This window comes from Tiliqua scincoides, chromosome 3 (assembly GCF_035046505.1).
Source record: "Tiliqua scincoides isolate rTilSci1 chromosome 3, rTilSci1.hap2, whole genome shotgun sequence".
Lineage (NCBI taxonomy): Eukaryota > Metazoa > Chordata > Lepidosauria > Squamata > Scincidae > Tiliqua > Tiliqua scincoides.
Window position 1 is genome coordinate 148,097,555 of NC_089823.1, and position 16,167 is coordinate 148,113,721.

Consider the following 16,167-nt stretch of genomic DNA (forward strand, 5'->3'; position numbering starts at 1 on the left):
CAAACACGCATCAAGATGCACCGTAAGTGTTCTGAATCTCACGTGTCTTCCTTTATCTCCCCCCCCCCCATGAGTATTAACAGAAAGAGGCCCTGCATTACAGGACGACCCTTCTCTGCCCCCCCCCCCACGTCAGTGACTGGAGCCTCACATCTGCTGGGATGATTGATGGAGCCTTGAATGCGACGTTATTACTCTCTCGCAAGCCGAAATCAAACAGGCTATTAACGACATTACTTCAAAGAACACAGTTCTCAATACAATCTACTTATCTTAATTGAAACTTTCTCTGCATGGGTATTTGCAGAAGAGATAATTTACAGGTGCGTAGCGGCGCCAGGCGTCACGATGGAGGGAGGGAGTGGCTACACTGGGGAGGCAGGCGCGCAACTCTTAGGGGAAATGGGCTGGAAGAATGAACGTGTGAGTGGATCTAGGTGTTAGGGCTGTGACTATCATGGATACTGATACTATTGATCTTTCAAGGGGATAGTCATGGTAGATTTCCCCCCCCCCTCCATTGAGGATTAGCCTCTACATTTAACAACAGTGATTCAGGCTACAATCCTATCCACACTTTCCTGGGAGTAAGCCCCATTGACTCTACTGGGACCGACTTCGGAGCAGACACGCTTCGGAGCGTGTCTACTCAGAAGTAAGTCTCATTGCAGTCAATGGCGCTTACTCCCAGGAAAGTGTGGCTAGGATTGGGCTGTAAGGCTGCAATCCTAGCCGCACTTTCCTAGCCCCATTGACGCTAATGGGGCTGACTTCTGAGTAGACAGGCATAGGATTGGGCTCTCAGCGTCTCCAATTAGCTGCAGTCACTTCAGGACTACAACTTCCAATAGACTCCAGTAAGTAGAAGTTGCTGTTCTACTGTGTAGCAGCCCAATCCTGTGCGTGTCTACTCAGAAGTAAGCCTCGTTAGAGTCAGTTGGGCTTACTCCCAGGAATGCGTGGAGAGGATTGCATGTGAATATAATATACAATAGATGGATACCCGGAGGGCTTTTTTCTTTTCCTTTTAAAATTGAGGTTTCCTGTATAAATGCTGCTCCTGCTGCATTGCTTATACAGGAAACTGACTCAGAGAGGCAATCTTCAATACGATCTGCTGTGTGTTTGTGTATTAAAATACAACTCCAGTTCCTTAAACAAACCGGCTCAGATGTTTACCAGAGCAGCCCAACAGACTGAAGAGCTCACGCTCACATGGATCGCAAGAGAGACAGGGGGACTTCGAAGGCTTGGGGCATCCTCGGCCACCGACTGTCTCCCCGCTTACTCTAGAGTAACACGCTGAAATCGGTGGGGCTACTCTGGAGTAAATGGATCACCCTCGATTGACAGGCTTTGGTGCTGTTATGGAGTGAAACCAGTGTCGGTATCAAACGCTTACTCGGAAGTAAGTGCCACTGACTTGCATGGGCCTTACTTCCACGCAAGTGTGCCGGAGACCGCAGCTTTATCAGGGATTGAGAGCCCAATCCTATACATGTCTACTCAGAAGTAAGTCTCATTAAAGTCAATGAGACTTACTCCCAGGAAAGTGTGGATAGGATTGGGCTGTGAGGCTACAATCCTACCCACACTTTCCTGGGAGTAAGCCCCATTGACTATAATGGGACTTACTTCTGAGTAGACATGCCGAGGCTTGTGCTCTGAGGCTGCAATCCTAGCCACACTTACCCGGGAGTAAGCCCCATTGCCTACAATGGGGTTGACTGCTAAGTAGATCTGGATAGATCGGGCTCTAAGTCCCACTGAACTGAGCAGACACGCGTAGAGGATCGGGCTTGACACGTGTTTAGAACTGCAGCGGCATGGCACTCGAGCATTCCGGCTTAATTGGTTTGTGGATCGGGCAATTAATGTAGCTGCAGCGAGCTGAGAAGGAGGGGGGAGGAGGACTGTACTGTATAAACAGAGCCTTATTTTTAATCGCCTGCATTTGGCGGAGCTGTGCTGTCCCTTTAAATTATTAAAATACTTTTCGACAGCTCTCCAGTCTTTGGCAGGGGGACTTTGATTACTTATTGTAATTTGAAGCTCTGCCATGTTCTCTCTCTCTCCTCCTCCCCTTTATCTCTCTGCCTGTGTAGGAACTACCGAGAGATCTTGTTTGCTGCCGCTGCTCCCCTTTCAATAGAAAAATATGGATTAGATAAGGTTAACTACTCTAATTCGCACTGCGATAGGAGCAAGCGTGGTAGGAGAAGAAAGGGGGGGTAAAGGATCCGGGCTATGTAAAGCTGAAGTCACTAAGGAGCCATGCCCCCCTCCCCCCACATTGTATTAACTTCAGCCACGTGAATATAATTTTCATTAAAGTCATCCTGTTTCAGCTGGGACTCCTTGGAGGTGCAGCGTTGCGAAAGCGTTAAAAAGAGCCTGCCAGTCATGTCGACATCCTGTAATTTTATCACGGATCAGATTACAACTGTCATACTGTACAGACCTTTATTTCCCTGTATAGTAAATCATGTTTACTTCCCCCCCCCTCCTCCCTTTAGGAAGATCAACTACTCGAGCATTAGTGCCCAGGGTGTAAAATCCGAGGAGGCAGAGAGAATGCACCATTTTCTATCAACACTGCGAAAAAAAAGCCAAGCCTCCTTCTAGAGGCTGCGGGGGGAGAGGCTGCTGTTGGATCAGTCCTGCGATGCGATTGCCTTTGCTGGCTGCCCGTCTCCCGCCCCCCCCCCCCACGCCGCGTTGTGGGGCTCTCAAGTTTTCCCGGGGTTTGCATCATCACTCCGCGGGCAGAAAACGCTGCAAAGCTCCGGGAAGGAGTAGTAAATAAAGATCCACCTATTGCAAGCGGCTGATGGACTGCCGGGCTCTGTGCTTCTTTCTCAGCCCCTCCTTCCGCCCCCCGCATCCAGCGAGTTTTAATCTCGGGTGGCGTGGAACGAGTTTCCAAAGGACGCCCCACCTACTCGCCCCCCCTGTCCCAACTAGTAGTGGAAGAGAAACCTCTGGGTGCGCTGGAGAAGCGAGGATCCCTGTGTGCCACTTGGGTTACATAAACACATTAGTAGTTGAGCGCGCCCTTGCCGGAGATCTGCATTGTAAACACGTAACTGGGGTGTGTGTGTTGTGTGTGTATGGTGTGTGCACGTCCCAATTAAAGAATGCGCACGCCCCATCTGGCTGAGCCCCTCACCCAGTAGCCCCCACCGCTCCCCCTATATTGATTTCTCATGCAGCCTTTATTGTTCTAGCCTCTTAAAAAAAATGCAATCGCTGTGTGTTCAATATTGCTTGTGAGATTCCGTGATCGGTGTGTGTGTGTGTGTTGTGTGTACTCCCCACCGCCTTCTTGTGGGTGCTGCCTTTTTTTTTTTTTTGCAAGAGAGAACAAATGCATTAATATTTATATGTTTATATAATCGATAACCCACTTTCTCCCCCCCCCTTCCACCTTGGGTGTTAAAATACTAACACCCAGCAGCTCATCTACCCCACCAAGTTGTTGTTGTTGGGGGGGGGGGCGAGGGAGAATATGGCAGTAAAGGCCCGCAATTTAACTATCAAACCCATCTACATGTCTAATAAAAGCAAATCTGCTCCGGAGAATGAGAGGAGAACAGCGCCGCGGACTCTCTGCAGGAAATGTTCTTTATATTAGACATATACAAGCAGGTCCTGTCAGCTGAGCAGCGCAAGTGGCTCGCCTTTCCGGGCTGCAAAAATGGATCCACCCCGTGGTTGGGCCCCGGGGGGGCCGGGGGGGCGTGGGATCGAGTCCCTGCAAAGATCCGGGCGCGCTGGGGTTTTTAGGGGCGCTCCCGGGCCCCGCTCTGCCTCCACTTAGCCCCCTCTGCGCAGCGCCTGGGGGAGGCAGCGACCTGTATCGCCTCTGCAGGCTGGCAGCAGGTGCGAGCGGAGCCCCGCGTGTCCCCCACGGGTGGAAAGTCGGGGGTCGCCGGGAACGGGCTGCAGCGCCTCTGGACATCTGGGGAGAGCCTGGATCGGCGGCCGGGGGTTTGATATTGAGCCCGGGAGGCGGCGGCGGCGGCGATGTCGCTTTTCCCTGCCAGGACCTGATGCAATCCATTCAAGCCAACAAGTTTGGAGAGAATGTTGAGTTCAATCAATTCAGAACGTCGAGATGGAGCCCAATTCAGTCCAGGTATTCGGTTCTCCTCTCTCTCCTCCGCTCCAGCAGCCCCGCATCCCGGCCCCCCGCGCCCCCCGGGCACCCACCTTCGCCTCCCCCCAAACTTTCCAAGAACTTTCCCCTCTCTAATAGCCATTTGCCCCCCTCCCCTGGAAAAAAATGCCTTTGCTGATCGTATAGAGAGAGACACATTATTAGAATGGTGACTGATCGGATTTTTGCCCCCCCAACAAGCCTCCCTCCCCTCACACTATTTCCACCTTAGAGCTGATGGGTCAGTGTGTCTCTCCAGCATGTCCTGATCGGAGTGGGGGTGCCCCCCCCTAAAAAAATGAATTGATCTGCAATTGCTGATGGTTTTTTTTTCCCCTCCTCCTCTCCCCCCCTCCCCGTTTCTTCCTTGCTTCCAGTGGGTCGGCTCTCCGTGTGGCTTGCACGGACCTTACGTTTTCTACAAGGCTTTTCAGTTCCACCTGGAAGGCAGAGCCCGAATTTTGTCCCTGGGCGACTTCTTCTTTGTCAGATGTCAGCCCCGGGATCCGATTTGCATAGCGGAGCTCCAGCTGCTTTGGGAAGAGAGGACGAGCAGGCAACTTTTATCCAGCTCCAAACTTTATTTCCTCCCAGAAGATACTCCCCAGGGCAGGAGCAGTGACCACGGCGAGGTGGGAAACAGCTTTCTGTGTGTGTGTGTGTGATGGTGGCTGTGTGTGTGTGTGATGGTGTGTCTCCGCACCCCGCTCCCCAGAATGTTTATTAAAGGATGGAAATAATCCCTTCTGCCGGCAACGGGAGGCTCTGTCCTCTTTAAAGGGCTAGCGCAGCTCAGGCAGGGCTGCAGCAGGGGCTGCCATGGCCAGGCGCTGCCTGTCATCTTAAAGGGCCGATGGAACGTTCAGCATTTCCCAGCCGCGATCCCACAACTTGCTGTGTGTGTGTCTGTGTTGAAGGTGATCTTTACTTACATCACCCCTCTCCTTCCTCCCCTCCCCACCCAGCCTTGCTGTTTAAGCCTCCTGGTCGTCACATGCTTGCTGGTCGCCTTCATGTCAGTGCTCCTGCTGGGGTGGGGGGGAGATTTTTCAGGCCCCCCCAAGTGGATTTAAATATTGGAGGATTTTTTTTTATTGGGGCGCCTGCTTTTGGTCTTGCAAGTGTTGTGGAGAGGTTGGCAAGGAGGCGGAAATTACGAAAGAGAGGCACCGAGAGTGGAGCTCAGAAGCGATCTGGCTGGCAAAGACGGCTTGAATCTAGTGATCAATGACAGGCACTGGGAAATAATGCCTTCCAATAACTCGCACTGCCTGCCTGGGCGGATTCAAAGCACCCCGGTGTGTGTGGTCACCAGCACAAACACGTTCAGCATTCGCAGCCAGCTCGCTCTCCCCAGCAGCAGTGCTAGGAAGCTCTTCCTCGGAACGTACCACTCGCTCAACGCAATTAAGGCACTGTAATAAAAAAAAAGTGGGCATTTTCCAGAGAAGGCGGTGGGGCTGGTAGAGATGAGTGAGAGCCCAAGCGTAGGCACGTCTACTCAGAAGTAATAGTCAATCGAGCTTACTCCCAGGCTAGTGTGGATAGGATGGCAAGCCTCAATTTCCCTGGCTTTTTTTTATTTTATTTTAAAGCGAAGCTATCTCTCTGGTCGGAGGGACGACTCCTCGCGAATAAAGGTGCAACGGCCAGGATCGGGGCTGGCTGTGAAATTCTCCCCCCCCCCCGCATTACTTCCTCCTATGCAAGTCCCTGAAAATCAATGGGACTTGCCCAATGAGAGCCCAATCCTATGCCTGTCTACTCAGAAGTCAGTCCCATTCTAGTCAGTGGGGCTTACTCCCAGGAAAGTGTGACAATAATTGCAACCTGAGAGCCAACCTATGCTTTTCTACTCAGAAGTAAGCCCCATTATAGTCAATGGAGCTTACTCCCAGGAAAGTGACTATGATTGCAGCCTGATAGCCAATCCTATGCCTGTCTACCCAGAAGTCAGTCCCATTCTAGTCAGTGGGGCTTACTCCCAGGAAAGTGTGACTATGATTGCAGCCTGAGAGCCAACCTATGCCTGTCTACTCAGAAGTAAGCCCCATTATAGTCAATGGAGCTTACTCCCGGGAAAGTGACTCTGATTGCAGCCTGCGAGCCAAGCGTATGCCTGTCTACTCAGAAGTCAGTCCCTGTCGTCAGCGAGGCTTACTCCCAGGAAAGCGTGGCTGGGATTGCAGCCTTAGTACTGCTGAGTAAGCCGGAGCTCAGGCTTACGTGCAGCTGCATTTTCGCTTGCAGTCCTGATCCCTTGTGGGTTTGGATGGGGAAAAGTTTGGGAGGTGGCAGGGAAAGTGCGCTGCCGAAGTCGCATCCCCGCGGTCACTGCTGGGCAGAGGAGCTGAGAAGGACCCCGGGGAGGGGGGGGCGGCGGCGCTGGCGGGCTCGCAGCTACACGGTCTCCTTCTGGATGTGTGATTTCGCGTGTGCCCGCAGTCGCGCTGGCTGCCGGAGTCAGCTGACTGCCCCGTGTGCCGAGCAGGAACTGTTTGAAGGGCCGGAGACAAGCGGCGCTGTGTTTATGCGGAGAGCGCGGGAGGTGGGCGCGTTTGCGAAGGCGCCTCGTCATCGGAAGAACAACAATGGCCAGATGCGGGCAGGTCCTGGCCATCGCCGCCCGCAGCCTTCCCCCCACTCCTCTGGCAGGCCGAGCTGCCAGTCCCTTCAACAATCGATAGTCTGATGGAGTTAATTGTAGCCGCCGCCGCCGCCGCCTGCTACTCCAGCACCTCCCTCCTTCCACTCCCCCCCCGCTCCAGGATCGAGTTACTCTTTTGGATTACACGCTCCTTCGTTTCTCTACCGTGTGCAATGCATGTTCGCTGTGCACGAGATCTGGCTTTTTCAGGGATGATCATGTCATCCTTGTGGTCCAGCCAACAGAGTGGTGCTTTATCATTCTTCCTACCCCTCTCACCTGTACTGGGGGGGGCAAACTGCAAAGCCCCCCCTGGCCCGCCTAGTTACAGCCCTGCCTCACTCACATCTGTACTAGGGGAGCAAACTGCAAAGCCCCCCTAGCTACAGTTCTGCCTCACTCACATCTGTACTGGGGGGGCAAACTGCAAAGCCCCCCCCGCCCCCTAGCTACAGCCCTGCCTCACTCACATCTGTCCTGGGAGGCAAACTACAAAGCCCCCCTCCAGCTATGACCCTGCCTCACTCATATCTATACTGGGGAGCAAACTGCAAAGCCCCCCTAGCTACAGCCCTGTCTCACTCACATCTATATTGGGGAGGCAAACAACAAAGCCCTTCCAGCTATGGCCCTGCCTCACTCACATCTCTACTTCTGATGTCATTATCTTCCCTTCTTGAGTTGACATTTTTTGGAAGATGGAGAAGTTATTGAAGGAGGGGAGAAACCCATACACAGGTTGACCCTCTTTTCTTTCCCCTCAGAGATCTCATCTGCCCGGTCCACCCACCACCCCCTCAACTTCCCCCATGCAGCTGTCTCTCCTCCCCCTCCTCTTCTCGCTAGTACTTATTATTTGCTTTTCAAATTTATTACTTCAACATGGTCTGTGATCTGGAAAGGGGAAGGATTAAATATCCTCTCTCCCACCCCCACCCCCTTGGAAAAAAAGACTACAGGCATAATAGACAGGCCACTAAACCAGACAGGAAACCATTGAAAATGTTATTAAATCATTTTGGATAACGCTTTTGTTTTAAAACTTAAGTGTATGTGATCATTTCTGAGTTCAGCTGGATTCTAGGCATGTTTACTTTGAAGTAAGTCCCACTATGTTCAGTAGGATTTACTCCCAAGGAAGCATGCCTGATATTGCAGCCTTTGTCTTTTCTTTTTTTTAAACATTTCTGAATGTTCATAAGTTACTGGTTGCAGTCCACCTACTACATATTGGTGAGAGACTACCACCCTTGGTATGCAACTTTTGGATCACTGTCTTTAATAGGACCATCCTTCCTTAACTCTAACCCTAACCATAGGGTTGCAGTGTTACACATAGGGTTAAATGCCACTGAGTATCAAAGGACTTACTTTTGTGTAAATATCCATAGAATGGGGCTGTGTGAATGACAGGGTTAACAAATATTTTGAAATCTCTGATGGTGAATATTCATCAGCCAGTCAAGTTCTGTCTCTTGTTTAATGAAAGGGTTTGGAAAGGGTGGGGGATGGGCCACAAATCATTTTAATATGCCTTAATGACCATCTCATGTTACTGTGGTAGAAACATCCGAGAACATTAATCCTACCATTACCAGCCAGAGTGTTCTGTCGATACACTAATTCTAATCTGTGTTGACTTTTAAAAAAATATTACTCATGCTTTTATTTATTTTTAAAATGCAAACTGCTAGCAATTAGTTGTTTGATTATACAGTACCAGTGTATTTCATTAGGTCTTTAACTGATGTGTCTCTGAATTATTCAGCTGGATGAAAATAATTTCTTAGGGAGATAATGGCAAGTCTTGAAATGATGCAAATGCCTTGTGTGGAATGCTCAAAACGTGAAGCAGGTAGAAAGTTGTTGTGTTTTTTTTGTTCCTGATGCAGTTCAGTTTTACACCCCAGTGATGTCACTTCCCCCCACTGGCCTCAGTTAGTCATTCATTAGCAGAGTAGCAGCACTAGCAGAAGACTTTGGCAGGGAGCCTATAGAAACTCGCACTTAGAGCCAGGGCCTAGAGAGGGCAACATAACACTCCCATTAAGAACTGTACTTTGTTTTCACTTACTCCATTAACTTGTTTATAGATGCTGCAATGATTTTTTTTTTAAATCATTGATTTTAAATTGTTGGGGAATGGTATTTTCTGCTCAGAAAATACACTGTGTAGAGACAAAAACAGGGCAGCCTGCTGATTGGCAGTTTCTTACTTAAGGGAAACATTTCAGCATTCTTTCTCGGTACAGAGAGCAGTTATTTCAAGTAACTTAACCACAGTAATAATTCTTTTATGTAAATGACATCAACAGCTATTTCTGAAGCTGAGAGACAGGGCCGTTTTTAACTGAGAAATCTCGTGTAACCCTTTGTACGTCTGTGTCTTGTACAGAGAAATTGCACTGGGGGATAATTTATAGGGAAAATAACAGGGCTTAAGAAAATAGCCGTGTAACAAAATTTAATTATATGTTGAGGACAGTGGATAAAGTGTGGCTGAACCTTTTTTTTCTTTTTAATGTGCATTGTAAATCTGCAGTGTCAGAGGTTTTCTGTGAGGTCAGAGGTCAACAGAGGCACTTGCTCTGAGTAAAACTGATGATTAGCAGAGTGCTGGATCTTATCACATGCTGGTGATCAGCTCCTGTGGAGGTTTAACAATTGTCACTTGTGGGTACTTTGCTTGCTTGGTGAAAACTGTAACTGTTGTCTGTACATTTCTCAGAATTGTAACATCCAAGCTGGGGCTGTCTATAGGGTGAAGTAGCAGAGTGGGTATGTTAAGGCAACTTCATATAAGGTGAATCTCCTCCATAGAGGGCAGTTATGAATGAGAAATTGCATATGGGGATCTTGCATCACACATCTGATAAATGTGTGTTCATCTGTCCAGCCATACATTCCACCACACATTCCAGTGTGGTGAAATAGTGCATTCATCATGCAAAACAAACTATATTTGGAGTTTGCCTAGAAAATTTTATGTTGTGCAGAGCAGCCCTAGTAGCCAGATCCTATGCATATTTACTCAGAAATAAATTCTACTGTGTTCAATGGAACTCATGTCCTTGTTGGTCTCCTTAGGCTTGCAACTTGATCCTGTGCTTGTTTATTCAGAAGCAATGGGTTTGCTTTCAGGAAAGTGTGCTTAGACTTACAGCCCTTGTAAGATGTTTCTGATGCCACAGTTCAGCTGATTGTTCTATATTTGAGCTGATCAGTGCTGGGTGTAAATAGTTGCCTTCATTGTTGTGCAATCTTCCACCCTCACCCTTTGCATTTGTATGTAACCACGTGAGATTGTAAAGCTCAAGAGGCTGCATTCCAGAAAACACACACTTAAGTATGTGAGTGCAAGGGCTTAACTACATGTTACACTGGCATTGGTGCCAAGTCACTGAGGGCAGGGCCAGCCCAAGATTTCCTGGCACCTGAGGCAGTGTGCCAAAGAGTGCCCGCCTTACCTAGTAATGCACCACCCTGGACTAAAGATTGGAAAAAAAGGTGGAGTAGGATTGGAGAGTGGTTGACTAAAGCGGGGGCCTCCAAACCAGCCCATGGTGTGTGCTGGGAAAACCCTTCTGTGCATGGCAGTGGTGAAGCCTTCCTGTTTTGTGCCACAATCTCCTTTCTTCACACCTGATCTTCATACAGCCTCATGCTGGGCAGCTACTTCTGCTGTCTGTCGCTCCAGAAGGCTCTGTGCTCCGATTTCCCAGAAAAAGCAGCTGCCTGATGTGAGGCTGTATGAAGATCAGGCACAAAGGTAGTTGCAGCATGGAATGCTAAGGCTTTGCCACTGCTGCGCCACACCCAGAAGAATTTTCCCAGCATGCCAGATTCGGCCCATGGACTGGGGTTCGGAGACCCCTGGACTAAAGTATTGGAGACCATTCTGTTGCCTGAGGCAACTGCCTCAGTTGACCTTCTGTATAGGCTGGTCCTGGCTGGGGGGCCTGTGGCAAAGCCCCATGGTAGCCTATTTACTGGAGGCATGTTGGTCACCATCACAGCCACATGTACTGTGAGCTTGGAGAAACCTGGTCAGTGCTGACCTCTAATCCCTGTGAGACATTTGTGCTACAAACTCACAACACCACACATGCTGAAATAAAAAAAACCCTTACCATCTTCCATCATGTAATTTTTGTAAACCCAGAAGTGTGGGGCTTCTACTTATTTAAAGGGATCCTGTGAATGAAGGAGTTCCTTTGTTCTCATGGTTCCTGAAGATAAAACTGGGTATAATAAAATAAAAGCACTTCCGGGTTTCTGGAAACCATTTGATGTAGCATGGTAAAGAAACTGCGGATCCATTTTCTGCTCAACGGAGTTGGAAGTAGGTCAGCATAGCTCATGTCCATGGTGGGCTGGAGAGAAGTGGCAGTAGACTAGGCATGAAGGACACCCTGCATCCACCACCCCCTTACCCCCTTCCCCTCAATCTGCTACTATCTCAAGCCACATCAGATTGCCTCATGGCTGGACCAACTGCGGGTATACAGTATTTGGACTGACAGCTTATTGCTGGATGTGCTTCTATTACTGTGGAGTTGGCACTTGCTCTGTGATGGTTAAGTAATAGATCTCCCAGTCTGGTACTGTGTAATTTATCATCAAGAGATTCCACTGAGGTTTCTGATGTCATCAATTTTATGCCCATATGGCTTGTGTAGGGAGGCCTCCAGGATCCATAAACTCCTCTAGACTCAGCTATGATGATTCTGATTTGGGAGTGCCCCACCTGAGATAGCCCCACAGTCCATGAAGAAATTTGGATGGTGTCATTTGGCTGCATCACCTGATGTTGTTGGGAGGCAGAAGTCTGGAGTTGAGGCCTACCCTAAGGTTCAAAGACCCACTTCCTCCATTCCCCACTAAGCAGCCACCTAATAAAAATTCAACTGAATTTATTGCAGAACATAAATCATGCCACTCTCTTTCCCTCTTGTGAAAAGGCTGTGATAGGGCCAACATGGAAGGGAAAATAGAAGTGTGATATACTTGATACTTCAGACTGGATGCAAATTTACCTTCCAGAGTACTGAGAGAAGTTGCTACTCTTATCTCTTTGACTGGCATACTAAGATCCGTGGCAAAATCCTCTAAATCCCAGGATATTCTTAGATTATCTGTCATAACTAGTGGCAGCCTGTTTTGATAAATTATGTTGTTTTGTGTAGCTACTACTGAGCCAACTGTGCCAATTTACTTGCTACTTAAGGCTTGAGCATGTACTAAACAGAAACATGGCATCAGTAGACTTGTGACTTAAAAATATCTGTAGTCTTCAGTTCTGGGCTGGATCAAGGCCAAACTGGTGCCACAATGAGTCTTAGAGATGAAATTTTATGAATAAGCAGAAGTCCCCAGTTTGAATCTTGGCCCTGCCACAAACTTGCTAGGCAATCTTGGACAAGCCACCCTCTCTTGGCCTCAGCCCCCATGTGCAGTATTGGGATAATATTACAGGTTGTGCTCATTATCCAGTGGGGTTCCGTTGCAGAACCCCCATTGGATTAAAAAAAAAATCAGTGGATACCAAATCAGTGGAAAAATAGCTTTAAAGACCCACTCTCAGGTTTCTTGCTCCTCCATTGTTGCCCCAGAATGCATTGGTAGAGATGCTATACTGCATTCAGCCACTAGATGGGGTAAATAATTGAATCGAATGGAATGAAATTATAATTATTTAACAGTGCAAAGGTAGGAAATTGGATTTTGGTGCTTTTTCCCTTGTTATAAGGCATTTAAAGATAGATTCTGGCATCAGTGGTGAGTCAAATCAGTGAATGCCAAATCAGTGGATAGTGTGGTTCCACCTGTACTGACCATTACAGAATTGTTGTAAGGATTGCTATAAGAATATCTGTACGTGAAGCTCTTTGGAGTGCTCAGACTCCTGTACAAACACTAAACACAATCACATACATGTGTACTCAGAAGTATGTTTTGCTGTGTTCAGTGGGCCTTACTCCCAGGCCCACTAGATTGCACTTAAGTACATTGTTGTTATTCAATAAGGGTTCAGTAAGAGTCTAATGTCAGCCAAGTCTATCCTGGTAATCACTTTCCAATTAAAAATCCTAGGCATATTACTCTGAAGCAAGTCCCATTGATCTCAGTGCAACTTCCTTTCAAGTAAGGGTGATGAGGATTCAACCCAAATTGGGTCTCCACTGACTGCAGATCTGACCTGCCCAACTCCATAGTGATTGATTTGAATCAATACAATACTGTATTGGCATCCTAAGACAGGCTTGCTTTTTTTGTTTTTTTGTAATGTATTTTGTTTCCTGCATTTAAGAATATCATTTTCTTAAGACAGCTAACAATTAAAATAAGCTAAAATGTGCAGGAACACAAAACAATACTAAAACTGCGCATCCAAGACGTGTTCTGTAGGACTGCGTGACGCACACAGGATGATACCTCTACTGGCCAAAATTTTTAAATCCTTGATATTTTCAAATAATACTATCATGTTATATATAATTGGATGTGTAATTTCATACAGAATGCAATGAAACAAACCGCACTGAAATATCTCTAGTGCAGGGGTCTCCAAACCTTTTGGCCAGAGGGCTGCATCAAATATCTGGCATGGTGTGGAGGGCCAGAAAAACAATTTAAATATAAAATTTAAATAAATAAATAAGAGATGGAACTTAGATGAGTGAATAAATGAATGAATCGGCTCATTCATTCAACCTCTCTGGCCCTCAGAACACCCTCCAGACATAATCAGAGCACAGTTCTGGTCATGTTCAGTTGAGTGGGCCAGAGGCTTTCAGGGGACAAGAGGTTGGCCGCGGGCCAGAAAGAGGATGCCCGGGCATCTGGCCCCCGGGCTGGGGTTTGGAGACCCCTGCTCTATCAAAAGTGATAGCCAAAAAACCAGCGGGGGCAGGGCAATAGTGCCTCACCACGCCCACCACCGCAGGCATTGCCCCACCCATTGCATGCGAGGAGGTCCATCATGGAAGTGACATGCTGGCCTCCCACACCAAGTGATAGAAACCCAAATGACGCCATTGGTGTACTGTATATGTAAAGTGCATTCCAGGAATTTTGGTGCGTGCACTCTTGCACGCACTCTTTGGCTTTAACGGGTTTCAGGGTTAGGGGTCATTGTGTTGTTTGTGATGTACCATTGTGGTTTTCCCCAGGGAACCATAGGAGTCCCAGACTAGAGGCTTACGCAGCTCCCTGTGTAAGTCAGGCTCTCATCTATTGTCCTAGTTGTGTTGAAATGGAGGTAGCATCAGCAAGATCCATGATGCCACACCAACCATCAGTGAATGGTTTAGCTTCCAACTGGAAGTACCGTATTTTTCGCTCTATAAGACGTACTTTTCCCCCCCAAAAAAGTGGGGGGAAAAGTGTGTGCGTCTTATGGAGCGAATACTGCAAAAAAAAAAAAAAAAAAAAAACCTCCGCCCCTGGCCCCGCCCCCTGCCCGCTCTGCTCGGCTCCGCTTCCCAGGAAAGCGTGGGTGGGGTGGCAGTCTTGCTGAGCAAGCCCGCGTGTCTACTCAGAAGTAAGCCTCAGAGTCACTGGGGTTCACTCCCAGGAAAGCGGGGGTGGATGGGTGGGATGGCAGGCTCGCTGCGAAAGCCCATGTGTCTACTCAGAAGTAAGTCTCAGAGTCACTGGGACTCACTCCCAGGAAAGGGGGGGGGATGGCAGGCTCGCTTGGCAAGCCCAGGTGTCTACTCAGAAGTAAGTCTCAGACTCACTGGGGCTCACTCCCAGGAAAGGGGGGGGGGTGGCGTGGCAGGCTCGCTGAGAAAGCCCGCGTGTCTACTCAGAAGTAAGTCTCAGAGTCACTGGGGCTCACTCCCAGGAAAGCGTGGGTGGGATGGCAGTCTTGCTGAGCAAGCCCCTAGAGCAGGGGTGCTCATTATGTCGATCCTTGAGCTGCCAGTCCATCTCCAGGCGAAATGAGTCAATCGCGGGCTTCTCTCCTGTCCACGCATCCCTAGGAGTGAGCCCCTGGCAGGCTTGTGAGCCTAGGGAGTGAGTCCAGGGAGCCCAGGGACTGAGACGGGCTCCTCCCTGGGAGAGGAGACGCTGGCAGGCTTTTCTCCCATCCACTCATCCCTGGGAGTGAGCCCCATTGGCTCTACTGGGGCTGACTTACCTTTCCCCTGCTTTTGCACTGGTATGTATGGAGATCTGCACCCCCCCCCCCACTTCCATCTGTTGGTTCTGTGTGCAAGGGGTTTTGCAATGGTCTTGCTGTGATGCCTATACAGAGATCTTACCTGCCCCACACTTTTCCCCTGCTTTTGCACTGCTATGTATGGAGATCTGCGCCCCCCCCACTTCCATCTGTTGGTTCTGTGTGCAAGGGGTTTTGCAATGGTCTTGCTGTGATGCCTATACAGAGATCTTACCTCCCCCACACCTTTCCCCTGTTTTTGCACTGGTCTGTATAGAGATCTGCTCCCCCCCCCCCTTGTATTGGAATCCAGGAAGATCTGGTGAGGAGGTAGATGTGATGTCAGCAGTGGCCCCTTTAAGGGTAAGGCCTGGGCATCCAGCAGAGTGTGCTGCACAGCTGCAGTCACTGGAAGGCAATAGGGCCCTCAGGGATATAAGGAGTACCAGAGGAAGAAAGGGTTTGTGGGTTTTGAAGGAGTGTAGGTTGGAGGTAGGGGAGGAGACTGACTGGGTTTATTGAATTTGGAATCTGACTGTGGATTGTGACTGGACTTGGATACCCTGATGGATTTAACTGACCTACCTGGAACCTGACTTTGGACTGTAATTTGGCTTATTGGCTCTGGACTCTGATTTGGTAACTCTGAATGATGGGACTGATTTACTTGGCATCTGTGGACTGGAACTGGACTCATTTTTGCTTGCTGCACTGGTGAGTTGCACAAGGGGGACTGATCAGCCTTAAGCGGGCATGAGGCCCAGTGGATTGGAATTTGGCAGAACATCATTGTAGCAGAAAGATAATGTGATCCCCTATTTGTGTGCACCTGCTTTTGTGAGCTTCATAAATTCTGACTCTAGCGATGATGAGTTCTTGGTGTTTCCAGAAAACTAGAGTGCTCAAACCTTTAAGTCTCTCCATTTGTTAATGACAGTGATAATGGTTCTTAATGCCACTGTTGACTGCTGTTCACTTTACATGGTTCAAATGTTATTCTGTTATAGTTTATTAAATATTTTATTACACTATTTGGTTCAGAATATTTTTTCCTTGTTTTTCTCACCTCAAAACTAGGTGCGTCTTATGGTCAGGTGCGTCTTATGGAGCGAAAAATACGGTATATCCCTGAAATAGAAGGCGAACAGTGGTGGAGGAGAACCCCATGCTGTATCGTACATAACTCATGTGAAC

General features: G+C 48.6%; 1 protein-coding gene across 1 annotated transcript in view; it reads left to right on the plus strand.

Annotated features, from left to right (window-relative positions):
* Nucleotides 1-3,951: 3,951 nt before the first annotated feature.
* ARID5B (AT-rich interaction domain 5B) overlaps nt 3,952-16,167 on the plus strand; it is a 230,451-nt gene continuing 218,235 nt past the window's right edge. Inside the window, exons 1-2 of the mRNA XM_066621840.1 lie at nt 3,952-4,138; nt 4,537-4,791. Of these exons, the coding sequence (XP_066477937.1) occupies nt 4,118-4,138; nt 4,537-4,791 (276 nt within the window). The 5' untranslated portion in view covers nt 3,952-4,117. The remainder of the gene's footprint in view (nt 4,139-4,536; nt 4,792-16,167) is intronic.